A 27,635-nucleotide genomic window follows, 5' to 3' on the forward strand; every position below is an offset into this window, starting at 1 on the left:
CGCTATAACTTTTGCGCAAAGCAATCAATAATCGCTTATTGTGTTTTTTTTTACCAAAAATATGTAGAAGAATACGTATCGGCCTAAACTGAGGGAAAAAAATGTTCTTTTATATATTTTTGGGGGATATTTATTATAACAAAAAGTAAAAAATAATGCGTTTTTTTTTCAAAATTGTCGCTCTATTTTTGTTCATAGCGCAAAAAATAAAAAACGCAGAGGTGATCAAATACCACCAAAAGAAAGCTCTATTTGTGGGAAAAAAAGGACGTCAATTTTGTTTGGGAACCACGTCGCACGACCGCGCTATTGTCAGTTAAAGCGACGCAGTGCCGAATCGCAAAAAGTGGTCTGGTCTTTGACCAGCAAAATGGTTCCGGTCTGTAAGTGGTTAAATTAACTATTAAGGAAGAATTAAAGGATAATATTGTAACCTTACAAAAATAACCGTACTTTAAAAGGAATGGTTAAGGCTTGGTACCTTAAAAATAATATGGATATTGTCTCCCAGCGGGTCCACATTCTGGAATGTAAGTTTCAATGGAACAGCATTTGAATTGAAGTGTGAGCAGGCCTGAGAACAAAAAAAAGACACTATTTTAATTACACTCTGTATTTTAAACATGTATAGAGTACATTCCACAGCCGTTGCATGCTAGTGAATCATATAACGTATCTATTTCATTTTATCTCTTGGTTACTCTGGTGGCACCTAACATCCTACTCTTAAAATTAAAAAAATTAAGACTTTTTTTTTGCTTTCATTTTGCAGTGTCTTAAAAAATGCAACATTTAGAAAGCCTTGATTTAATATGCAAATAATTCTGCCATATCTAATGTCAGGAACATACATTTTCATAAGAAAAAGGGAAACATAAAATGTCAAATCTATATCAATAGCAACCCTGGTACTTTTAGGACTCGTACACATGGACGTTTTAAAAAATTTGCTGTAAAGCTATTACTGACGGCAGGAAAAAAAGTGGCGTCAAAAACACAATTTTATCTGTGTTTTGCATTGGTGTCAATGCATGTTTAGCCATGCTATCTTTCAGCCGCGTTTTTCTGCCTCTATTAAAAATAAAGGGTTCCCTATAAGGAATTTTTTTTAACATTTTGATGGGTTCCTTTTCAAGAGTCTCAGAACATGAGTCGCACCGCAAGTCAGATCATCTTAATCCGACTTCTGGTGCAACTTCTATTCAAATCAATGGGCTCCCATAGGGAACCATTGATTTTGAATAGAGGCAGAGAAACGCCGGACAAGGCTTAACGCTGTGTATACAGTGTTAATCCTAATTAAATCGCCTTTAACACCTTTTACTGACGTCTGGCATTTTTACAGCTCTAGCGCTGCAGCCTCAGAATGCGCTTGTCCTGGTTTTTTTTGGAGCTTAAAAACGCCAATGCCTGTTACAGCTCCAAAAAAAACATGGTGTGTACGAGGCCATTAAACAACATGGATTGGCGTTTTTAAGCTGCAAAAAATGCTCAAAAATTTCGTTGTAAAAACGTCTGTGTGTAAGAGGCCTCAAAATTATCACTTGGTTTTACTGGAAAACAAGGATATTTTTTACGCACACACACACACATTTTGTTTTTGACTTAGGAATATTTAGAACATTAAAGGATAATCATAGATTTGTACTGATCTTTTAAATATGATCTTTTTTTTACAATTCTGTCTACACATTTTCTTTTTTAATTTCCTTAAGATTTACCTTCAACTATGTAGTGTAAAGGCCTGTCTGACTGCATACAATAGAAAGTGTTTAGGTTTGACCTCATATTATGTGGTTTTGGTAAATCTAAAGGAAAATTGTACAAGAGAATTGTATAATGTGTAGGCTAGTTATGAGGCTCAAGCTGCCATCACCCTCCCTTCAAGCCGTGCTAGATTTGACAGCAGTTAGGAAGGAGGCTTCTAGTAAATAACAGATCTCATCTCCAAGCACTTTACACTGACTCGTAACAGCAAAAGGAATACAGAGAGACAGGAGGCCAACCTCACCCCATTGCTCTTGCCTTTGCTTGTCTGTGGAAAGCACTCAGAGCCCGAGATAAACTGGCAATATGAAGCAGCCATCTCCCTCCTAGCTCATGTTGAGTTGGCCACAGCATAAGTGGGTGGGGGGCAGCTTGGACCTAAAATAGACTTAAAAAAGCACTTGGCAACATTGGGCAACATGTACCGTATATACTCGAGTATAGGCCGACCCGAATATAAGCCGAGGCCCCCAATTTACCCCCAAAAAAACTGGCAAACTTATTGACTCGTGTATAAGCCGAGGGTGAGACATGCCTGTCCATCCCTGTGTGTGTGTCCGTCCCTGTGTGTCCGTCCATCCCTGTGTGTCCGTCCATCCCTGTGTGTGTGTGTGTCCATCCATCCATCCATCCCTGTGTGTGTGTGTGTCCATCCATCCATCCATCCCTGTGTGTGTGTGTGTCCATCCATCCATCCATCCCTGTGTGTGTGTGTCTCCATCCATCCATCCATCCCTGTGTGTGTGTGTCTCCATCCATCCATCCATCCCTGTGTGTGTGTGTCTCCATCCATCCATCCATCCCTGTGTGTGTGTGTCTCCATCCATCCATCCCTGTGTGTGTGTGTCCGTGTGTGTGTGTGTGTGTGTGTGTGTGTGTGTGTGTGTGTGTGTGTGTGTGTGTGTGTGTGTGTCCAGCCTACCTGTGTCCCGAGCCTGTGTCCCGAGCCTCCGTCCCGTGCCTTGCCTCCTTGCCTCCGTCCCGTGCCGTGCCTTGCCTCCTTGCCTCCGTCCCGTGCCGTGCCTTGCCTCCGTCCCGTGTCGTGCCTTGCCTCCGTCCCGTCCCGTGCCTTGCCTTGCCTCCGTCCCGTGCCTTGCCAGGATCGCCGCTCTTCGTCGGCGCCTCGGCGGACATACTACAATTCGAAAGCCGCGCCTCCGCCTTCGCCTGTGATAGGCGGAACACTGAATTTCCCAGCAGCCTGTGTTCCGCCTATCACGGACATCGTCTCATCCTCGTACTACGGACGAGGATGAGACGATGTCCGTGATAGGCGGAACACAGGCTGCTGGGAAATTCAGTGTTCCGCCTATCACAGGCGGAGGCGGAGGCGGAGGCGCGGCTTTCGAATTGTAGTATGTCCGCCGTCTGTCTGCTCGATACGCTGATCGAGCAGTCAGACGGCGATGACTCGAGTATAAGCCGAGGGGGGCACTTTCAGCCTCAAAAAAGAGGCTGAAAATCTCGGCTTATACTCGAGTATATACGGTACTTTGTCCCACAGGTGATGCAACAGTACAAAAAATAAATAAAAAATTTCCCTTTCAACGTAAAACCCCAAAGTATTACACTCACTTGTTTACATTCCTGCCAAATTCACGCTGTACTACTAGTGTTGCATAAGAAAATTCAACTAATTTCTATGGAAAATTTCACCCATTTTTATTTAAGCATTCCAATAATAAACAGCTACAGTAGTACATTAAATTGAATTAGACTTTTCTGTGCATGTGCACAAGTAGTATGGAAACAGTGGGGAGAGTCTGCAAGGGGGCTGTACAGTTCCCCATGGGCTGGGAAAATGAACCACTTGACTCCCAAGCCTATTCTGACACTTCTCATATACATGTAAAAATATGTTTACTAGATACCTACTTAGAACCCCCAAACATTATATATTTTCTGAGAGCAAAAGCGCAGGAGAATTTTTTTATTTTTATTTTTTTCAGAAAAGTAGATACCCTAAAGTATTTAGTAGGAAGCATGGTGTGTTTTCTGAATTTTTTTTTTGTCACAACTTTTTGGAAGTTGAAGCGATTAAATCAAATTATTATTTTTTTCACATTTTTTCTTAACATACTGTTGCCAGAGCAATACAGCAACACCATAGTGGCGCTGTACTGCTCTGAGGAGGTGATCAGGATTTTATTTTTTTATTAGTGATGATCACCGTATAAGCTATCATTTTTACTTTGTGAATGGCATCCATTCATGTGTCATTTTGTACTATTGTGATAGCCGTGATTGGTCACAGCAATCACGATACAACAGGTCTGCTGTGATTGGCCCTGCTGAAACAAGATCCCTGCCCTGATCAATCACAGTAGGACACAATAGCTATGAATGACAAGCCATTGTTTGTTTACAACTGATACAATTGCTGTGTTTGGTCACAATGATCACATGGTACCAGGACTGTGCATAGCGACCTGGTACACCATTATGTGTTCTGCTACGGAGGGTGGACACATCGGGTTGCAGATCGCACTGCTGCGTGCCCCCTATGGCACACACAAGACAGGTGACTTTGAGAACGTCATACAGCAGCCACCCAGAATGACACAGTAGAAAAATGCTAACAGGCCCACATAACAAATGGATCAAGAGGGGCTAAACAGAGCTCAGAGAGCAGCTCGTAGCAGTTTATGGTCAAAGCGTAGTTATTTAGTAATTTTAACAAATGTGTGTACCACAGACAAGGTGGCAGCCCTGCATATCTGAAAAAAAATGCCTTATGCTAAAATACTCATGAAGCGCTAAATGATCGGGAAGAGTGAGCATTAAAAAGCAAGAGTGGGACGCTATCCTTAAGGCTACTTTCACACTGGGGCATTGCGGGCGCTGGGGGTAAAACGGCGCTATATTTAGGGGCACTTTACCGTAGTTTTAGCTGCACTATGCTGCCACTAGCGGGGCAGTTTTTCGCTACATCAGGACAATGTAGTAATTTTTCTTCCCTGGAACATGGTTTTGGGAAAAACAATAGCAGGACAAGATCTTCATTCAGATGAAAGCCTGAAACCACTTTTGGCAAAAAGCCTGTACGAGGGTGTAACACCACTCTGTCCTCATGAATAATCAAATATGGCTGTTTACATACAAGAAAGAGCAGCCAATTCTGAAACCCTCCTTGCTGAGGATATAGCAACCAAAAATATCAGCTTCCTAGTCAGAAGGACTAAGGGAACATGCTGTAATGGTTCAAATGGTGTTTTTTGTAACACTGAAAAAACTAAATTCAAGTCCCAAGGGGTTAAATGTGATTTAACTTGCGGATTAATCAGCATCACCCCTTGCATAAAAACCATGACTAAAGAATGCATAGCAAGTGGTCTTTGAAATAAAACCAATAAGGCTGAGACTTGAACCTTAATAGTACTTAGGGCCAACTTCATCTCTACGCCCAATTGTAGAAAGGCAAGGATTCTGCCTATAATTTATCTCTGAGGGTGCCAACCCTTGGATTCACACCAGGAAACTTAAGCTTTCCAAACTTTACAATATACAGCTCTGGAAACTGGTTTCCTTGCATTGATTAAAGTTGAGATAACAGACCTGAAAAGCACACCTTTCTTCAGAATGTGGGTTTCAATAGCCAAGCCATTAAATTTATCATTTGTAAATTAGTATGGAATATCAGCCCCTGCGACAGCAGGTCTGGCCTTAGTGGGAGAGGCCAAGGACCCTCCACTGCCATCTTTACGAACTCTGTGTACCATGACCTTCTGGGCCATGCTGGTGCTACCAGAATTACCGGCTTTCTTTCCAGCTTGATCCTGCTAAGTCGTCGAGGCAGCAACTGAATCGGGAAAAGTGTAGATCAGTTACCAGCGCATCTGTTTCGTATGCGAGTGGATCCCTTGTTCTGGACACAAAGTTGACTAACTTCATGTTGACTCTGGACGCGAGAAAAGCTATGTCCAGAGTCCCCCATCTTTGGCAAACAGCCCAAAACACTTCAGGGTGAAGAGACCATTCGCCTGGAAGTAACTGCTGGTGACTTAGATAGTCCGCCTGCCAATTTTCTACTCCCGGAATGAAAACTGCCAATAGGGATGGGACATTCCTTTCTGCCCAAGTTAGGATATGGTTCACCCATCTCTGAGCTGAGAGACTTGGTGATTGATATAGGCCACAACCGTGGCATTGTCAGATTTAATCTGGACTGGACAATTCTTTAACCTGGAGGTCCAGGTTTTCAGAGCCAGATACAACTGGCCTGTTGTGCAGGGTGCTCGTTAAGGACCTCTATGAACTGGTCTTTTAAGGGCTGACAGATGCCTATAGCTGCAATTGCAGGCTGAGCAACATTACCTGCTAAAGAAAAAGAGGATTTTAACAGGAATTCCAACTTTTTATCTTTTGGATCCTTTAGCATTTGTGCATTGTCCAGTGGACAAGTTAAACATTTATTCACAATGGAAATCGCAGCATCTACTGCTGGAACTTTCCATTTTTTGGTGAAAGTTTTCCTCCATAGAATCCCCTTTGAGGGAGAAAATGCTTATCCGGATGATCCCATTCGGTATAAATAAGCTTCTCTAGTAATTTGTGGACTGGAAACGCATGCACTGGTTGTGAAGGTTTCAAGGAACCCAAAGAAGAAACCAGACTTTCAGCTGACTCTGTTAGGGGTAGCATGAAAGTGGAGTGAACCATGTCCGTAAGGATTTGTACCTCAGATTGTGAAGTTGAAACTTCAAATGTTGTTTCCTCCACAGAGGAGTAATCTGTTTGTTTTTTTCTGATCGTTTGAGGGTAATACCTCATCCTGTCCCCACTGTTCCCCTGTGGAGGCATGTCGGGAGTTCCCAGCGCCTGGGGGTGGTTTTGGTGCCTTAGTAGTACTCCTTGAAGCCATAGTGCAAATCACAAAAAGCAAAAGAACTATAAGAACTGGTCTATTTATTTGAACAATAATAGGAAACACAGTGGTAGCATAGAATGATGTGCTAAATAATACATTTTTTCCTGTACTGCAAATTCCTGTGTAAACCCCTCACGTTCCCAGCGCTTCTATGTCCTGTGGCAGCCTTGCTTCAGCTGCTCTGATAGACACCGTTTGTTTCTCAGAGTATCAGCTTTAAGCTTTTTCAAATGTGAGCCTGACTGTCTATGTCCCACGTCTTTTCCTGTGCTTTAGCAAGAGTCACCTCAGAGGGGAGGCGGGGGAGGGGATTTACACAGCCTTTTATCAGCTTTTGATATTTATGCTGGTTTAAACATAACATGTATCCCTATCCACTCAGTTTCCCCATTTAGGGGGAGAGCCCACCTCCAGCTGCTGAGACACATGCTGTATTAGCACAGATTTAAACAGGGACTATACACTATTACTCCCTCTAGAGGCGTTTTTAAGGCATTTTACAATATAATTGAAAGAAACGTCATAGGTGGACTTTGCAGTTCCTATGCTTTCCTCTTATCTTTTCCTTGCTGCAGGATACTGCTGTAAAAAGACAGATCCAAACTTCACCCATCACGGCAGACACCGTGGTTAAACTTTCAAAGACTGGGGCCCTTTTAATAGGGGTTCCACTCCTTTGGACCATGTATAGCACCACTCGGGACAGCTTTAGGTAATGTAGCAAGACCAAAAAGAGTCCTGGTTCCTAGCCTAGGGTCCAGCCCTCAAAGAGAAGCGTTACAACTATGCGAGCCCTGGGTACCATCCTGGTGCCGCAATGGCAGGATGGAGCGGTTGTGGCTTTTTAAATCCAGCATGGATCTGTCCTGGAGCTCCGCAGAGCACATCTTCACTCGTGCCAACACCTTTAGACACTGGCGAAAAAAACTGAGGTACTCCTGGAACGAGGAGGGGTTATATAGGGGAGTCAACTTCCTGTATTGGGTGTGCCAGTGTCAACACCTGAAGATAGCTATAATCCACTAAGTAAATACTTAAGGCTCTGTTGTCCTATGATGTACGATAAAGAAAGTGACACACCCAAGCCACTGAAGATGGAGCTGCGGAGGATCAGGCCCCATCCTTGCTTTGTGCTTCACAATAGACATATCCCCCAAAGGGGTCTAGTGCCCATGCAGGATCCAGTACCTGAAGTGACATTACAGGCCAGGTCCTGCATCTTCTCCAGGCAGGGTCTAGGCACAGTCCCCTAAAGCTCAGGCAAGAGAGTCAACCAAATGAGAAGCTGCAGAAGGAAGCCACAGTGGCTATGGTAAAACTAATAATTTTGAAAGAATAATCATTGAAAGAATAAAACTCCGAATAAAAAAGGTAGTCTTTCAGTGGGGAGATGATGTCTAGCAAAAAAACAGAGACTAGAGTAAGGAGGGAGTAAGTGGTGGGGGTTATACAGGGGATGTCCCTGTAGCTTTGCTTTTTTTCGAGTATCCAATCACCTGAAGGTAGCTGCATATAACCCATGTTTAATAACTAAAAACTTGTGTCCTGTAGTGTACGACTAAGGAAATTCGATTTTTGATTTGCCACTAAAATCCATTCTTTGGAATACAACACAAAACACAGGTCTCATCTTTTCTTCTCCGTTTAGTTATCCAAGTTCATTTAGCAAGTTAAGGTAAAGGAGGCATGGCTAACCATGTGATAAAAAATTTATGACAGATGTGCCCATGAACTGTTTGGCAAGCATCTGTGCTTTGAAACTTCGAAACTCTGCCAACCTCTGTTTACATCTGAACTGCCTGTCATTTTGTAATTTTCTTTATGCAAATGCTACTGAATTTGCATGGAGGTGCTGGTTCTCCAGGTTCAACGCTTTGACTCATTGATCCAGAACAAGTATGCAGATAAAATGAGCCATTACTGTGACTTTTTTTAATGAAACTATTTGTCACAGGGTCTCCAAGTATGAAAGACAGAGTTTCAGAGACTAGCCAGACAATTAGCATTTTCAGAAGGTGGTTAGTCATGGATGCCCCATATGCATCAGAAAAGGTTTAGTAGGGCCTACATAGATACAAAATAATTTTAGGCATGTGGTTTAGAAGACCAGATTGTGAAAGTGACAAAACTGCAAAAAACAATATTTTATATAGCTCTGCCTTTTATGCTTAGGAGGAGGAAAAAATACCTGTGGTACAATCCCTTTGACTAGGAGGCTGGGGCTTAGTGGAAGACAGCATGATCCATTCAGAGCAAAGAATTGTTTGACATCCTCCAAGCCATTCTTAAGTATTTCCTATGGAAAAAAAAAAAAACAACACGCAAACATATTTTAAGTCTTTGAAGGTTCCCATTTATCAAAATCATGGTATAAAGCAATAGTAAAGCAATTCAACTGAATTTGTACTGTAATACTGATGGACAAATTTTTGCTACTCATCCAAGTTACGTTTGTATCTCTAATGCTTGTACTAGTGATTGTAAAGATATTCTTTGAAAAATAACAAATATGTCATACTTACCTGCTCTGCTTTTTTCCCCCTTATTCAGGAGGTAATCTAGGGCATAAGGGCATTTTTTTCCCTTCTGGGAGTTTCAAAATTATTTAAAAATTTAGAATTTTATTTAAAAACTATATATATTGTTAAAAAATAAGATACCCTGGATAGGAGAGTTTATTGGTCTCCATCTGGGACAGGAAGGACCTAATTGTTTATTTCCAATTTACATTTTTTGTTTTTGTTCTTTCCTTTTGGAAATTCAGTCTAATATTTTTTGATATTTTTTTGGGGGTAATTTAATATTTGCTAAATATTTAGACATACCCAATTTCCCTCTAAGATATTAATTCTCGGATCTCATGTGGGGAGACAGTATACTTCTAGATTGTAAGCTCTAAAGAGCAGGGCCCTCTGATCCCTCCTGTATTTATTGGTATTGTAAGTGTACTGTCTGCCCTCATATTGTAAAGCGCTGCGCAAACTGTTGGCTCTATATAAAGACTGAATAATAATAATAATAATAATAATAATAATAATAATAATAATACATTTTAACCTTTATTGTTATTTTTATTTTTATGAAATACTGCATGTAATTTAAATGTAGCATTGGTTTTTATTATTTTTTATATATTTTTTTTTACTCAATTTTATTTTATATTAACCACTTAAGGACCAGGCCTCTTTTTCAGACTTGGTGTTTACATGTTTAAAACAGTTTTTTTTTGCTAGAAAATTACTTAGAACCCCCAAACATTTTATATATTATTTTCTAACACCCTAGAGAATAAAATGGTGATCATTGAAATACTTTTTTTCACATCGTATTTGCGCAGCGGTCTTACAAGCGCAATTTTTTTTGGAAAAAATGCACTTTTTTGAATAAAAAAATAAGACAACAGTAAAATTAGCCCAATTTTTTTTTATATTGTGAAAGATAATGGTACGCCGAGTAAATTGATACCCAACATGTCACGCTTCAAAATTGTCACGCTTCAAAATTGCACCCGCTTGTGGAATGGCGTTAAACTTTTAGCCTCAAAAATCTCCATAAGCGACATTTAAAAAATTCTACAGGTTGCATTTTTTGCGTTACAGAGGAGGTACCTCACATGTGTGGTTTGACCACCGTTTTCATATGCGGGCGCTACTCACGTATGCGCTCGCTTCTGTGCGAAAGCTCGTCATGACGGGGTGTTTTTAGAAAACTTTTTTTTTCTTATTTATTTTAATTAATTTATTTATTTTTACACTGTTTTTAAAAAAAAAAAAAATGGATCACTTTTATTCCTATTACAAGGAATGTAAACCTCCCTTGTAATAGAAAAAAGCATGACAGGTCCTCTTAAATATGAGGTCTGGGGTCAAAAAGTCCTCAGATCTCATATTTGGGCTAAAATGCAAAAAAAAAAAAAAAAAGAAAATATGACATTTAAAAAAAATATACCTTTAAGAGGTATGGGCGGAAGTGACGTTTTGACATCGCTTCCGCCCTCCTATGGTATAGAGACGAGTGGGGGCCATCTTAGCCTCACTTGTCTCTATACCCAGCTAGGAAGAGGACCCGATCGCCTCCGCCGCTACCGACGGCTCCGGTAAGCGGTGGAAGGTGCGGGAGGGCGGCGGGAGGGGGGGTGGCACCTCTCCCGCCGCCGATAGCGGTGTTCTCGCGGGAAATTCGCCGTGGATACCACCGTTATCGTACAGCCGACCACCACCTGAAGAGATGGATATCTCGGTTGTGGCAGCAGCTGCTGCCGTTACCGAGATATCCCTCTTCAAAAATAGGACGTACATCGGCGTGCGGCGGTCGGCAAGTGGTTAAGAAATGAAGATAGATTATTTTTAAATTTAATTTATTTTAAAGCTAGGACTGATGTTATAGGAGGTGCGGTGATCCCGGCAAGAATGGAATTTGCATTTAATCATTACTAGTATTTACTTATAATAAACATATTGTACTATGGTTCACAATCCGTACAATATTAGAAGCACAGTCAAGAAAAATACAGATGCATATGATGCCTGTAATTGTAGAGCGGGATGGCTGGATACGATGGTCTCTAGGAACATATCCAGCTAAGACGTTACATATTTTGCATTAGGTTTTGTTTTTCTGTGCTTATTACTAGCATTGTATTAGGTAAATCGGGATTGGACTTTGGTCCGCAATATCACAGGCAAAATGGCCGGCGCAACTTGTTGGCGCATGCGGTGCAGGACCATCGCACACTATTTTAATCATGCAAGTGTAGCAATATGGAGGCTCCAGTCGACGTCTGATGACGAAATGCGTAGAACGCCATTGCGTCACTTCCGGTCAAGGTCTTACAATACAACATCGCTGTACTTTTCTGCTCAAAACTCTTTGTCTAAATGTGAGTACAAATTATATTTTTTTAATATATCAAAAAATTAAACGGATTCACACTATGGGCATCAACTTCTTTTTTCATATGGTGGACAAAATGAATTGCTGATTATTAACACCATTCAAAAGCGATTTCAGGAGGCTAAGGATTGCCACAGATTGCTACACAGTGGCAAATACTGTGGATGTGCAGTACCCCTGGAGGTGTAAGGCTTTCTGGTGAGTGCATCTGAAATAGGATCACGGATAAGAGGCACCGGAACTAAAAGTCACCTGAATGAAATTTTTTTGGGAGAATAAAATTTTCTGAGCACTAGACACTTTATTATTTATTAATTCTAGCTCACAGATTTAGTTATTTGAAGAATTGGATGTATTCAAATCTGCAGATGAAATATAGTAGTAACAAATTTCATTGAAATCCGTTAAAGTTTGTTTTGTTTATTGCTTTTCTAACAAACGCCAACTTTCCAGAACAATTTGAATTCAGATCGGTCGAAAAAAAAATTGACCAATTCAAACGCTGCTTGAAGAATAGCTAGTTGTTGAGCAGCGGGTCGGGAAGCCGGCCGCCTACGTCCTTGACAACCATGACTCATCTGTCAACTGGCTTTCCCACTGACAGATGAATGTAAAGAATAGTGGCATTGCCCAGCAACAGATTTTTTTTTTTAAATAAAAATGGCGTGGGCCCCCCCTCCCCACCAAAATAATAATAAAATAAAAATAACGCGTGGGGTCCCCCCCAAATCTTTACTAGACCCGTATCTGAGCAGGGTCGGGAAATAGGGGGTCAACACGGGGGGTGCTTTGGGGCATGCCTCCCCACTCCAAAGCACCTTGTTCCCCTTGTTGATGGGGACCAGGGCCTCATCCCCACAGCTGTGGCCAATGGTTGTAGGGTTCTAAGGGCAGGGGGCTTATCGGAATCTGGAATGGATTTTGGGGAGGGGACCCCACACTGTTTCATTTAACATTTTTCTATTGCCAGACATTGGCGGCATTCATTTTTTTTTTTACATTCATCTGTCAGTGGGGAAGCCAGCCGACAGATAAAGAGTCATGGTTGTTAAGGACGCTGGTGACTGGCTTCCTGACCCCCACTCTGTTTAACAACCAGCTATTCTTTGCGCAAAATTTAAAATCGGTCAATTGTTTTTCAATTGATCCAAATTCTAATTGTTCCCTATAAGTTTGAATTCGATAGAAAATTAATAAACTGAACAAATAACAAAAATGAAACAAAATTAAAACAAAACAAAATTAAAAGGAAATTCCGAAAAAACAAACTAAACTAATTCCATAACCAAACAAAATTAGAACCATAAATGAACCTATTCCATTCTGCACATGTCTAATGATAATTATTCCTCATTTCAAGAAAGTAGACTGAGCCATGCAAATCATAGTTTTTTCCCCCTCTGGCCAGACACACATCCAGAACGGCTGACGTATAGTGCAAATATTTTAGCTATCAAAGACGCAGTGTATGAAAACCATGTCTTCTTATCAACCTTTGCTGTATCAAAAGTCTTTGACAGCACATTTCTCCAAGTTTAGTTTTACAGACTCTGCACTTTCTGGGAAAATATGTCACTGGAACATGAATAAAAGGGAAAATCTTCTGAAACAGACAATTGTCTAAGCTGAGATTTCCCTTTCACATACTACAGGACAAGAAGTAAAGGAGCTCTCCCTGATGGAGATTGCAATTTAAAGAAGCCCTGGCATGGACATGGTTCTCCTTTTGCAATCAAAGCAATATTAAGTAAATATATATTTGTCTGTTGGCTAATTCTTTATAGGTAGGGTTAGGTCAATATATGTATATTTAGACACAGGCACAATTTTAGTTTTTTTTCAGTTATTTCCCAAAACATATTCAAGCTATACTTATTTTTTTTTTTTATTTAAAGATGTGACACAGATACACATAGAGACAACTTTGCATTGCATATAAATGAACAATTGCATGTGAGTCAAGGGAATTCTTCAATTAGGTTCACATCACTAACTGAAGTCTAATACAGGATAAATATATGCTTATGTGCCCACCCCCCCCCCCCCCCCCCCCGGGAGCCAGGTCGATGGCGCTAATCAAGCAATGGAGATCCCAGACGGTGGATCCTAACGTGAATTGGAGGAATTCATCAGAGAAGTGGAAGAGATCCCAATAAAACCATCTGGACTTATGTTCTTCTGACTTATCTCGCAGAGGTCAGATCTTCCATTTGCTCAATGTCCTTTACTCTTGCAAGCCATTGGGTCACCATTGGTGTGGACTGTTGCTTCCATAGGGGTGGGTTGCAGGCCCGTGCAGAATTAATGTGAAAAAGAGGGGATAGGTATGGCGCTGCTCTTATTAAGAGGTGACCTACATGGGTGCATTTAGTGTAAAAAGTGACAATAAAAGTGCAGGAAATAAATATTTGTATATTCACATAAATCCACAAAAAATCCTACTGTGTAAACTTTCTAACTGCTTATATATAATGCATATAGTTATGTTCAAACAAAAATAAAATAAACAATCCTGTGCAAAAGCTGCAATTCAAATTGAAATTTCTGTGCAAAAGAATCCAACATATATGGTGCGTATTGTTGCTGTGAAACTGGGTTCAGAAATATGCATATACTGTCCTTAAACCCTGGTGTATAAAAAAAGTCCAATGAAGTGACAATGTGCTCCTTCAAATTGTTCCGTGCTTCTTAGAAAACAGTGCCCCATAAGAAATGCACTCACAGCTATTATTCACCCCACAAGGAGGCATTTCACCTTCACAGTATGAGCCACTGTGTAGCCTGTGGAGTGGAAGGAAACTTCCTGTCCTGTATTCTCCAAGTGCCTCCTTGTCTGTGATGCAAGTGGTCTCCTCACTGTTAACCTCTTAGATGTTGCCCACATGTAGAGAGGAAAGAGACTCCATAGTGTGATACCATACAAATATCCAAAAAAGTATTAATAATACTGATGGGTACTCACATTTAATAAAAATCATTAAAAGCAAAAACGGTGTTTAAAAACAGGAAACCAAAGCGATCTGCACTCCACGGCTCGAAACCAAAAGTAATGCAATGACGCTGTATAGTCCCCGCTAGGGCTATACCCAGAGTTTCATGTCACTGTGTTGCCACCAGTCCACAACCCTGGTCATATGTGCCGTGGTATAATATAGGGCTGGGTCCAGAAACCCGAGATCGCCCTTAATCTTTGGTTGTAGCAGTATGCTCTGCTGAGACATGGGTATTTACAGTTCCAAATTAATCTGATAGATATTGAAGGTACGCATGAAAAAACATCTGGGTTATTTTGACAGGCAGTGGCTGCAATAAGTACAAAAAAGTCTGGGTAGTGCATTCATTTTTAGTATATTACAGCAGTCAAACCAGGAAAAGGTCATAAAGTCCAACTTTTTAAGATCAGTAGTGAGCGTAGATAGGAGAGGCTGGTAGTTCCAAGCTATTGAATTGCCCACTTGAACAGGAAAAAGGGGCAAAGGTTTGAAATGGTAGAGTCTGAGAAAGACATTTAGGGCATCTGACCTTTGCAGATTAACCTTAAAATTAAGACAGGGTATCATAGCGCTTCAGCACCTGCAACAGGGAGAGTAAATAAGTAAGGGGCTCAGTAATATAAAATAAAAGGTTGCCGGTGTAGGCCGCCACTTTGTGTTGGTATTGGCCGGATTAAATGTCTCCAATGGACTGATTACCTCCGATATGGTGTAATAAAAAGGTTTCAGGGAAACAACGAACTGCAATGGAGAAAGGGGGCAGCCATGTCTGGTGCAGTTCGAGATGGAGAAAGGGCTGGAGTTGTAGCCATTAACCCATACTATAGCTGTGGGATTATCATAAATGTCTGATATCCATGACAGGATGGAATCTGGCATTCCCACGAATTTGAGTGACTCCTGGAGAAAAGTCCAGTCCCCCCTGTCAAAAGTCTTCTCAGCATCTGTAGACCGAAGCAGTAGGGGAATATGGGATTGTTTTTATTTTTCTATGGTGTTCAGTGTCGGAATAGTGTTGTCCCTTGCCTCTCTAATCTGGATAAAGCGGACTTGATCTGTTACAATTAGACCTTCATCCTGAAGGCAAGGATTTTAGTGAATAATTTCACATCACTATTCAGAAGTGAAATTGGCCTGTAACTGGCACATACTAATGGGTCTTTACCCAGCTTAGGGATCACGGATATTAAAGGTACGCAGCATATCTGTAGGGAAGCTGTGTCTGTCCATCACAGCATTGAAGCCTGCAAGAAAGTAAGATGCCAAAGAGTCCCGATACATTTATACTAAGAGAGGGTGAATCTATCAGGTCTTGGTGCCTTGCCAGACTGTGTGACAGATATGGCAGATGAAAATTCCTCCACTGTAATAGACTTAGACAGGTCTTCTCACTCTTCTGTTGTTAGGTCAGTTTCTCTAAGATAATTGCAGATATCTAGAGAGTTTTGGGGCATCAACCGGAGTAGAAAGCACGAAAAGTCTCTGCTAGTTCTGGAGAAGAATGAACTTTGGAGCCTGATGACGAAAGAAGTGCTGGAACGTACGTCTGAGAGAACTTGGCATATTAAGCATTGGCCAGTAGTCGACCACATTTATCACTGTATTCATAAAATGAACGATGGGCCTTTAACAGTACATGTTTCACTTCGTACATGGAATGATCTTGCATAGCCTCCTGAAGATGAACCAGTTCCGCCTTGATAGTACTTTCTGGCCGAGTCTTGTGTTGACGTTCTAAATTGTCAAGTCATGCCAGGAGGTCAGATAGGGTTTTAACGTGGCGCTGCTTGGCCACATGACCACGTTTGATTAGCATTCCCCTGATAAAACACTTATGCCCTGACCACACCAAGATTCCGATTGCCCACAGAGTCTACATAAGTAGTGAAATTAATTTCCCTAAGGATGTCTCCGGCAATTTTGGGATCTTTTAGGAGCACCTTGTTAAGTTGCCAGGTAGAGGTCCTAGGGAACGCTTGTGAAATAGCCAGTTCCAGCAGGATGGGGGCGTGGTTAGAGAGTGCAATGTGGCTGTTATCTGTCTTGGTGACTAGGGGGAATTGAGTGTTTTAAGAGAAAAAGGTTGATTCTAGTGTAGGACCCATGGACGGTAGAGTAAAAGGTAAAATTCCGCTCTTGTGGATGGACTATTCTCCAGATATTGACTAGCTGACGTGAGTGTAAAAGATCTTTGCGGTGAAGTTGGGTTCCCTGTGGTAGGGAAAACAAGTTTGAGGAGGAGTCTCTATAAGGGTCTAGAGTTAAATTGAAATCCCCTCCTAAGACAATGGGAAGGCATCGAGCGTGGACATAAAACCTCAAGGGTGGTAAGTGGATTGGAATCCAGAAGTTAAATGTTTGCAAGAGTGAAGGTCTCAGAATAAATGTTTCCCTTTATAAGCAGGAATCTGCTCCCCTGATCATGGTACGCGTTAAGGAATTACCAGTGGAGGGACTTGGATATACTCGTCCCTTTAGATTTAAAGGATAACAACGGACTATGACAGACCATCGGGAAGGGTTTGCTCGATAGTTTGGTTATCCTTTCTGCCCTAAAGTCAGTCTCTAAGCCCTTGTACACACGGTCGGACATTTCGACAACAAAATCCATTGCATTTTTTCCAACAGATTTTGTCCGAAACTGGTGTTGCATACACACGGTCGGACAAAGTTGTCGGAAAATCCGATCGTTCGGAACGTGATGACGTTCATTCATTGTGACAGGACTACGTTGCGGCTAGTAGCCAATAGCTTTGGTCTCATAATTTGATCTGAGCATGCTTGGCACTTTGTCTGATCAGAATTCTCTACAAATGATCGGAAAAAGTCAGATCGGATTTTGTTGTCGAAAAATTTGAGGTCCTGCTCTCAAATTTTTTCCGTCGGAAATTCCGACGGAAAAAGTCTGATAGAGCCCGATAATATAATTCGATCTGACTTTTTCCATTGGAATTTCCGACCATGTGTACAAGGGCTTAGAGAAATGCAATGTGAGCCCTTTGTCTCCAAAGTTTGGCAAGACAGCTAGTGTGCTTCTATGGGAATTCAACCCTTTAATGTTCCAAAAGAGGATTTTAACAGTCATATTGTCAAAAAATCAATGTCAACTTGTGTCAGCTCACGGGGTGTGAGGGGAGGGGGGAGGAGGGATACGGGAAGGGAGGGACAGAAAGTTAGGAAATGTAAGAAAAAGTGAAGGTAAGAAGAAACCTAGTTAAGGATATAGACTCCACAGAGAGAGAAGCTACTGCCACCAGGGCAGAGTATTCCTAGTTCGGGAAGTAGTAAGGCACAGCTACAGTAGGTGCCACCGATATTGTGTTTCCCCGCGACAGGCTTCTATAACCAGCGTGATCCCGTCGCGCTGGTTCGCGCGCTGGCTGCAATAGGAAAATGTCATTTTCCTATAGTAGCGAGCGAGCGGCGATAATGTCGCCTCACTAATGAAGCCTGCATACCTTCTCGGGGGCATACCAGGCCCTAAGGTCCAGTAGGGATTTTAAGGGGAATCCCCTACGAGGAAAAAAAAAGTGTGCCCCCCCCCGCAAAATCCAAACCAGACCCCTATCCGAGCACGCAGCCCGGTCGGTCAGGAAAGGGGGTGGGGGACATGCGAGCGCCCCCCCTCCTGAGCCGTACCAGGCCGCGTGCCCTCAACATGGGGGGGGGTCGGTGCTTTGGGGAAGGGGGGCGCCCTGCGGCCCCCCCACCCCAAAGCACCTTGTCCCCATGTTGATGAGGACAAACCCTCTTCCCGTTGGTTGTAGGGGACTGCAGGCGGGGGGCTTATCGGAATCCGGGAGCCCCCTTTAATAAGGGCCCCCGGATACCAGCCCCCCACCCTATGAGAATGGGGTACAATGTACCCCTACCCACTCACCTGTGAAAAAAAAAAAAAACACAACACACAAGGTTTGAAAATAATTTATTGCACTGCTCCGGGGTTCTTCTCGCTGAACTCCTCCGCTATCTTCTGCTCTTTTACTAGCGGAGGAGCCCGGCTTTCTTCTTCGCCCCTGCCCAGGGGTCTTCTCCCGACTTCGGGGGTCGTCCCCCTCTTCGGTTCTTCTTGCCGGGCCTCCGCTTTATTCCTTTAGCTCTTTTACTAGCGGAGGCCCGGTCTTCCGTCGCCACCACCGCCTTCCGTTCTTCTTCTGGAGATGTTGACTCAATGCTCTCTCCGGCAGCAATGCCAGGAACGCGATGTGCGGCGACTTATATAGGGACAAGGGGCGGGGTCACCGGTTGATGTCATATGGTGACCCCACCCCATTATGTCACAGTCCCAGCATCCTCCAGGACTGTGACATCATAAGGGGGAGGGGTCACCATGTGCCATCAACCGGTGACCACGCCCCTTGTCCCTATATAAGTCGCCGCACACTGCGTCCTGGCATTGCGGCCGGAGAGAGCGTTGAGTCAACATCTCCAGAAAAAGAAGAAGTACGGAAGGCGGTGGCGGCGACAGAAGACCGGGCCACCACTAGTAAAAGAGCTGGAAGAAGCGGTGGCCCGGCAAGAAGAACCGAGAGGGGGACAAGACCCCCGAAATCGGAAGAAGGGGCGGCGGCGACGGAAGACTGGCCTCTACTAGTAAAAGAGCTAAAGGAAGTAATCGGAGGCCCGGCAAGACCAACGAAGAGGATGACAAGACCCCCGAAGTCGGAAGAAGACCCCCGAGTGGCGGCGAAGAAGAAAGCCGGGCTCCTCCGCTAGTAAAAGAGCAGAAGATAGCGGAGGAGTCCGGCGAGAAGACCCCCAAGACTGAAGACCCCCGGAGCAGTGCAATAAATTATTTTCAAACCTTGTGTGTTATTTTTTTTTACTTTATTTCACAGGTGAATGGGTAGGGGTACATTGTACCCCATACTCATTCACATAGAGTGGGGGGGCTGGTATCTGGGGGCCCCCTTATTAAAGAGGTTTCCGGATTCCGATAGGCCCCCCACCCGCAGACCCTGACAACCAACGGCAGGGGTTATCGGGAAGAGGCCCTTGTCCTCATCAACACGGGGACAAGGTGCTTTGGGGTGGGGGGGCCGCAGGACGTCCCCATTCCCTCAAAGCATCCACCCCCCATGTTAAGGGCACGTGGCCTGGTACGGCTCAGGGGGGGGGGGGCGCTCGCTAGTCCCCACCCCCTCTCCTGACCCACCGGGCTGCGTGCCCGGATAGGGGTCTGGTATGGATTTTGGGGGGGACCCCACGCCAATTTTTTCGATGTAGGGGATTCCCATTAAAATCCCTACCAGACCTAAGGGCCTGGTATGCCTCCGAAGGGGGAACCCATGCCGTTTTTTTTTTTAATTTGGCGTGGAGTTCTCCCTTAGGATTCATACCAAATACAGTGGCTGGTATTGGCGGGAATCCAATTCGGATCCCTGCACCAGTGTGAAACCGGCCAGCGATGCTTGTTGCTCATCGGGAAAGGAAAATAAACATTTTTCCTTTCCCGATGCAAGCCAGCTCAGTGCTGGCTCCCGCGACGGGGCTCACAGGGTGTCAATCTCACCTATAAAAGTGGCGAGATTGACACAATATCGCGGTCACCTACTGTAAGCTCTGGGCCCTGGCCATTGGACCCCCGCAGCCATTGTAATCATGAAGTTAAGGCAAAAGTGTTACCCGAGAGTGTGAAGTGGTAAACACTGACCAATAAACTATAGCAATGGACTGAAAACCTACAGGAGAATAACTGGAATCAGCACTGGCCCAGTGTTCCAGATCCGAGACAGACCGGCAACACGTCCCCAGAATTAAGGTGCCGCAAGGCAGCTGACCCCGTCTCAAGGCAGGACCACAGCACAGAGGTGTGACCTGAAAAACTCTGAAGACACCTAAACCAAGTCAGTATGAAGGCATTAGTTAAAGATAAATAATAACTATAAACATAGTACACAGTCTGACAAACAGCATTATAAACAAATGATCAACTACGTTAAGCATTTGTTGCAGAGAGTATACTAGCAGTCTGCAGTTGTACGCACAATGGACCGCCTGCTCCCCATTGGTCGAATACTCTGAGCTTGGGAGAGATTGTAAGTACCGTGCCACAACTATGGGGGCTATACTGCAGCCGAGCCCATCTCAACGGAGAACCATTGCTCCTGAGCGTAGTCTGTAAAACCATGGCTCAAACGGGATGCTCAGAGTATACCAATGGTGGTACTCAAAGATAGATAATAACAGACAAAATACGAAGTCTGACAGACAACGTAAGAGACAAGTTATGAATTGTGTCCAATATTTGAATCATAAAAGAGGCCTTCACCCATCAGCGAACCAAGGTAAACTGAAGGTCAAGCCAGAGGGGTCCCCAGCTCGCAGGCCCAACACACAGTGTTTTTGGTATGGCACCCAGAAATAACAATAAAGGTAATTTCACTCTAAATGCGGAGCTAAACATATGCTGGTAGCCTGCACGTAAAGGATCAGCTGGCCACCTCTTCATTAGAGGGTTGGAAACAGGGGCTATCCGCCAGTCTTGCTTGCGAAGGGCTCCACGACCACAGTGATTATTGCGAGCCCTTTGTGGTATTCCCAAGGGGTGACCGACACTGGGGATCTTTGGAGACAACTGGCACAAGCCAGTTGGCTACTGGAATTTGATCCATTTCGGCAAAGGCAAGCAAGCCTGGAAGCTCAGAGGGATGACGCAAAGAGAAGGTATCTGGGTCTTTGTGGACTATGAGGTGGAATGGATGACCCCACTTGTAGGCAAGACCTTTCTCGCCCACCTGCCAGGCCCGCTGCAGAATTTCCTCCTTGAGGTTAAAAGATGTAAACAGCAGAGGACATCTCTGGGTCTATCAGATGGATCAGATTGCAGGCCCAGAGTTCTGTGAACTCGGTCGATGATGATCTCAGAGTCTGGCAGGTGGTCTAGGTAATGGTTAAAGACATTGGTCACTTTTACAAGTAATTCTGAATGTGGGATAGATTTGGGCACCCCCCTCAACGTTCTGCCAGCAGCTGCAATTCTCCAAGTCATCCAGAAGCAGTTGTATGATTTGGTCAGTAAGCTTAGAGTGAGAGGTCTGCAGGGTTTGCACAGATTGGGACACTATACCCTGTTCTTGTTCTATCACATTAACATGGGAGTCCAGCACAGACACATCTTGCTGAGAGTTTCTATTTCACCATTCATAGCTGTCTCTATTCTCTGCACCAGGGTTTCCAAATGAGCTCTTGTGGGCAGCTGATGCAAGAAAGCCCACAGCTTTTGTTCAGAGGAAGCATTTAGAGGGAGACCCTGTAGTTGAGGTGGATTACAGAGTGAACTCACTGTGGTTTGATGTGCAGGCATCAGTCTCTGTGCCTCCAGGACTTCTGGGCTGGAATGGGAGCTGATGGAGAAGCTGTGAGCACTGGGCTGAGCAGAAAATCCTCTATGTCTGTGGAGGCTGCCAGCGATCTGGGGAAACAGGGAGAGAGGTCACTGAGGGATGCGAAGGGTGGCATTGTGTGGTCATCCACCGTCCGTGGAGGATGATCAGACACACCAATGGCCTCCTGTGTCTGTAGCTGCATGGCGGGCCAGCAACATCTTGGAGGCTGCTGGTGTGGAGGCCACCGACTGATGTGGCCGCAAGAAGCGAACCATGCTGATTGCAGGAGCAGCAGGATGGTGGTCGTGCTTCCCAGACGTCAGAGGAGACAAGCAGGTGAAGGTAATATGCAGTGATAGATCGCTGTAGGGCTACAGGAGAGCCGCTGGCTGGGGGCCCTGTAAAGAAGCTTCTTCACCCTACCATGCCTAGGGAATGCCCCACCAAGCTAAAGTTAGTTATACATATATATAAAAGAAAGTACACACTGTCCGGTTTAATTTGAGGGTATGTACATCCAAAGCAGCGGAAGGGTTTAGGAATTACAGCTCTTAAGAAAAGCCACACCCCCTTTTCAAAGAATCAAAAGTAATTGGGCAATTGAATCAAAAGCTGTTTCCTGGCCAGGTGTGGGCTACGTATTTGTTATTTTTTTTATCAATTAAAGAGGTAAAAGGTCTGGAGTTGATTCTAAGTGTGGTATTTGCATTTGGAATCTATTGCTGTGAACCTACATCATGTGTTTAAAGGTACTGCCCATGCAAGTGAAACAGGCCATTGTAAGGCTTCAAAAACAAAAATCTATCATATCAGAGAGATAGCGGCAACATTAGGAGTGGCAAAATCAACAGTTTGGTACATTCTGAAGAAAGAATGCACTGGTGAGCTCAGCAACATAAAAAGGCCTGGGCATCCACGGAAAACAGTGGTGGATGATCACAGGATCCTCTCTATGGTAAAGAAAAACACATTCACAACATCCAGACCAGACAAGGACACTCTGAAGGAGGTGGGCGTATCACTGTGGAAGTCTACAATCAAGAGAAGACCAAATACAGATGGTGCACCACAAGGTGCAAACCATTTTTAAGCCTGAAGAATAGAAAAGCCAGATTAAACTTTGCCAAAAAAACATCTAAAAAAGCCAGACCAGTTCTGGAAAACAGAAAAATATATAAGAAGACGACACCACGTGGAGAAACAGCTTTTGGCTTGTATGTGACAACTCCTTTCACCAGTAGGAATAAACTCTTACCAGCTGGGATGGACCTCTGAAATCTCAGATGGTCAGAAGCGCAAATTGTCATCAGGGGTATGCATAAGCCTTATTGCTTGACTTTCCACGTATCCACGAGGAGATTTTCAAATCCGATCAATCGGGTGCAGCCTACTCCAGATCATTACCCAACCATTTTCACTCCAGGTGTGGTAAGCAGGTGTATATAAGCAGAGAAGAATTCCATGATGTTCACAAAAAATGTTTTCTTTAGGAGTCCACAGTTAGTATGGATAGATTCCTTAATGCAGTTACTAGATGTCAATTTCATTTACAACCACTAGATGCCAGTATAGCATATACAATGGTAACTGCAGCTGAACACATTTACAGCAGGAGATGAACTGAGATAAGATGAGAATAAAAACAAGACAATGCACAGACTAGATGGCGGGTGGGGTCCGTGATAGGCTCCTCCCCCCGTACACACGTTACGTCCTATCAGGACTTCGTCAGCGGTGGGTGGAGCTAAACGGCGTCACCCCTTGCATTTATATAGTAATCTGTTGCCATAGAAAGACTAGATGCTTATACAACAGCAGTGGCCGGAAACGGAAACCAGCTGCTACCTATATGCCAGGAATTTAATGCTTTTCTTATGGGGACACTTGAAAACAAGCATCCATAAGCAGACAACATCATTGATTAATTAAATGATACAAAATAGCCACAAAAGTAGGCAATAATGACAGCATTGGCTAGTTATACATGCCCTCCTACATGTTATAATGCCTGATAGACATATTATTACAAAATATATATGTATTTAATAATTAAAAATTTATATATATTTTTAATAAAAAAATTGAATTAAAAAACTTTTTAGAAATAAAAAAATTATTTTTGGAAATTAAAAAAAATCAAAAATTTCCCATTTGGACCATTCACCCGCCGTCAAAAAAATAAATAAAAAATTAAAAAAATATATAAAATTTTTATTTATCTGAAATAAAACAATTCAAGTCAAAATCAACATTTAACCCACCTGGAGTAAGAACCCGAGTCTCGTGAATCCAGAAGGATTCACGCTGGCTTAAGCGTCGGATAAAATTACCTCCCCTATAATGCTTTTTCACTTTTTCCACGCCCCAAAATCTTGAGGCATCGAGGGTCCCTATCGTGAAAATACCTGAAATGTTTGGACACATTGTGGGAACGTAAACCCTTTTTAATATTATTGACATAAGGAACGAAAAGATCATATTTTCCTTAGTAACAGGAGGATCAACTACGCTTGGGGCCAAAATGTCCCTCAAAGTAGGAGCTTTCTTGTAAATAAATCTCGGACGGGGTGGTAAAACTGCGCCTAAAATACGATCTTTCTTCAGGATATCCAAGTGTTTAACAATAATTTTCTCAAATTTCCTATATTGAATATTATAATCCAAGATCATCCTGAATTCATTATTCTTAGGTTTTTTGCGATGATCATCGCAAGTATTAGGGTGGTTAGCGACTAGCGCGGCTCTGTCTAAAGTACTTACACTCACTCTTTGACTGTCAATGATTTCTGGGTTATACCCCTTCTGTAAAAAAACGTTCGGCCAGGACATTAGACTGTGCGCAATAGTCTTCTACATGGGAACAATTGCGCCTCAGCCGAATAAACTGGCCCCTAGGAATGTCACACAACCATGACCGATGGTGGCAACTATCCAATGGTATGTATCCATTCCTGTCTGTCGGTTTGAAATAATTTTTTGTTTTAAAACATGAACCTTCCTTAAAGATCTCTAAATCCAAAAATGTTTTATTCAAAGGATCTGCATTCCAGGTGAGTTTGATGTTCTTGGTGTTCCCATTATGCCTAGACATAAACATCTTCAGGCTCAATAGGTCACTTTCCCACACCATGATCAGATCGCCTATATACAGTTGGTAGCATTTCAGTTGTATAGGTCTATTTTTAAAAATAGTGTCTTCTTCCCATAGTGACATGAAGAGATTTGCCACACTAGGTGCAAAACGTGCTCCCATAGCTACACTGATAATCTGTACATAAAATTTATGGACATACCAAAAATAGTTTTTGGTTAGGCAAAATTCCAGAGCTTCCAAAAGAAAATTCTTCTGAGACGCTGATAGGTCAGAACCTTCCAAAGCCCACTTAGCTGAAAGTATAGCCTCATGATGACTTATAATAGTATACAATGAGCCGACGTCGGCTGTGACTAAAAGACAGTTATCGCTAGCCGGTGTCGACTCAATAATCTGTATGACATGTTTAGTATCTTTAAGATATGCCATAGTATTGCTTACTAGTGGCTTCAAAAAGAAGTCAATGTACTGACCCAGCCGAGCAGTAACTGAGTCAATACCACTGACTATAGGTCTACGCGGTAGTTTCTGGGCATCCTTATAGATTTTGGGTAAAAAATATATGATCGGCCTTCTACATGCGCTTGGGTCCAAGTAGAGGGATTCTTTTTTGTTCAGAACCCCGCTATCTTTGCCACGTTGAACAAGAGCATGTAGTTCGTTCTTATATTGAAAGACTGGATCGCTGGTAAGTACTTGGTAAGTGGACCGATCAGCCAGTAATGCCTTACTCATAACTACAAGCCCACCCCCCCCTTATCAGCGGGGCGGATGACCAAATCTTTATTTTTTTCCAAAGAAGCAATGCCTTTCTTAAGAAATTGAGGATCTAATACTTTCTCAACTTTCATGGATTCAAGATCACTAACCACCATGTTTTTGAATACCTCCATATGCTTGTGGTCATTTTTTGGTGGGTTGAAAACCGATTTGTTGGCCAGATTGGAATGTTTCACTTCCGATACTGTCCATACAGAAGTCCGAGGGGGTTCTCCGGGTTTTAAATGTTTTTTTTTTAATTGTTCATTTTACTTTATTTTGGTTTGAAATTTTTTTCCCCCCCATTTTTTTTTTTTAGCACTTTTATTCCTATTACAAGGAATGTAAACATCCCTTGTAATAGGAATAGGCATGACAGGTCCTCTTTAGAGTGAGATATGGGGTCAATAAGACCCCACGTCACCTCTAGGCTGGGAAGCCTGAAATAAAAAAAAAAATTTCTGGCTTTGATCGTATTGGCGAGTCGGTAGCACCAGAGGGAGGGGGGCGTCTATGGCAGGGTATTGCAGAGTATTGGCGGGTACTGCAGGTATTGCAGAGTATTGGGGGGCATTGCAGAGTATTGGCGGGCATTGCAGAGTATTGGTGGGTATTGCAGAGTATTGGCGGGTATTGCAGAGTATTGGGGGGCATTGCAGAGTATTGGCAGGGAATTGAGGGGTTAAATTACGGTGAGCAGCGATGTGGGCACTGCAGATGCAGCCCACAGCGCTGCTGACACCGATCTCTCCCCTCTCCGCTGTACCGATCGGTACAGAGAGGGGAGGGAGGAACCGGCGTCATAACACGACGCCGGTTTGTTTACAAGTTATCACTCCGTCATTTGACGGAGCGATCATGTGGTAAACGGCCGCGATGAGCGGCCATTTACCGTGATCCATGATGCGCGGGTCCTGTGGACCCGCCGGTCACGGATGCTCTCGAGTGCGCGCCCCAGGGGGGGCGCGCGAGTGCGGAATTCTGGGAGGACGTCATATGACGGCCTCCCAGAGTTAAGAAACCGCCCTGTAGCCGTCATTCGGCTATAGGGCGGTTTTTAAGTGGTTAAGGAATCTATCCATACGAACTGTGGACTCCCAAAGAAAACATTTTTTGTGAACATCATGGAATTCTTCTCTGCCTATATACACCTGCTTACCACACCTGGAGTGAAAATGGTTGGATGATGATCTGGAGTAGGCTGCACCCGATTGATGGGATTTGAAAATCTCCTCGTGGATACGTGGAAAGTCAAGCAATAAGGCTTATGCATACCCCTGAGAGTAAGGAATGGACAGAAGGATATCAATAAACACTAAGTGGATACCCAAAACAATTTGAAACAAAAAAAGAGGGAGTGCCAACGTCCAACATCGTTAAATGCAAGAAAAAAAATTTGGGGGACTTAATGGACTTTATAGGCACTGAGAGGAAATCAAGTATTTCATTCATATTTTTATTAACAAACAAGCAAAACAAAATTTATAATAAAAACACATAAAGGAAGACTGCTACAATGCACCAACAACAGCATATCAAGTTCGTAGGTATTCACATAAGATACAAATCCTTGACTAGTTGACCATAGTCCTGTTATAAATTGGAGTATAGTATATATTCAAAATGATGAGATGCTGTTACGGATCCTGTGCCCGACATGTTTCGCGTCAGGTGAACGCTTCTTCATGGGCTTAGTGATATAAATTCTTAAAAAAAAGGATATATATACGTAATTATACAGAGCATGTATGACAATTATAAATATTGTATAAAAAAGACACATCAGCCAGGAAGTTGAGACCAGAAAGAGGTTGAGTGAAAGATACACCATGAGGATGGTCATATAGGACGCTGTGGGGACACATAGCAATATAGTAAGAAAAAAAGAGAGGACATTCAAAATATATAAATGTTAGTAATAATAAAATAACCCT

At 43.1% G+C, this 27,635-nt stretch overlaps 1 protein-coding gene across 2 annotated transcripts in view; it reads right to left on the reverse strand.

The window, feature by feature from the left end:
- The window catches only part of PIK3C2B (phosphatidylinositol-4-phosphate 3-kinase catalytic subunit type 2 beta), a 935,041-nt gene that overhangs the window by 274,023 nt on the left and 633,383 nt on the right, over positions 1 to 27,635 (reverse strand). For both annotated transcript variants that reach the window (XR_013274472.1, XM_077481256.1), the window contains exons 20-21: positions 8,823 to 8,930; positions 482 to 574 (exon numbers count right to left, since the gene is read on the reverse strand). Coding sequence is in view for 1 of the 2 variants with exons in the window: in XM_077481256.1 (XP_077337382.1) it covers positions 482 to 574; positions 8,823 to 8,930 (201 nt within the window). In the remaining variant the exon portion in view is untranslated. The remainder of the gene's footprint in view (positions 1 to 481; positions 575 to 8,822; positions 8,931 to 27,635) is intronic.

The sequence above is a fragment of the Lithobates pipiens genome, unplaced genomic scaffold, assembly GCF_037356315.1.
Source record: "Lithobates pipiens isolate NorthernLeopardFrog02 unplaced genomic scaffold, aLitPip1_a1.2 Scaffold_16, whole genome shotgun sequence".
Classification (NCBI taxonomy): Eukaryota; Metazoa; Chordata; class Amphibia; order Anura; family Ranidae; genus Lithobates; species Lithobates pipiens.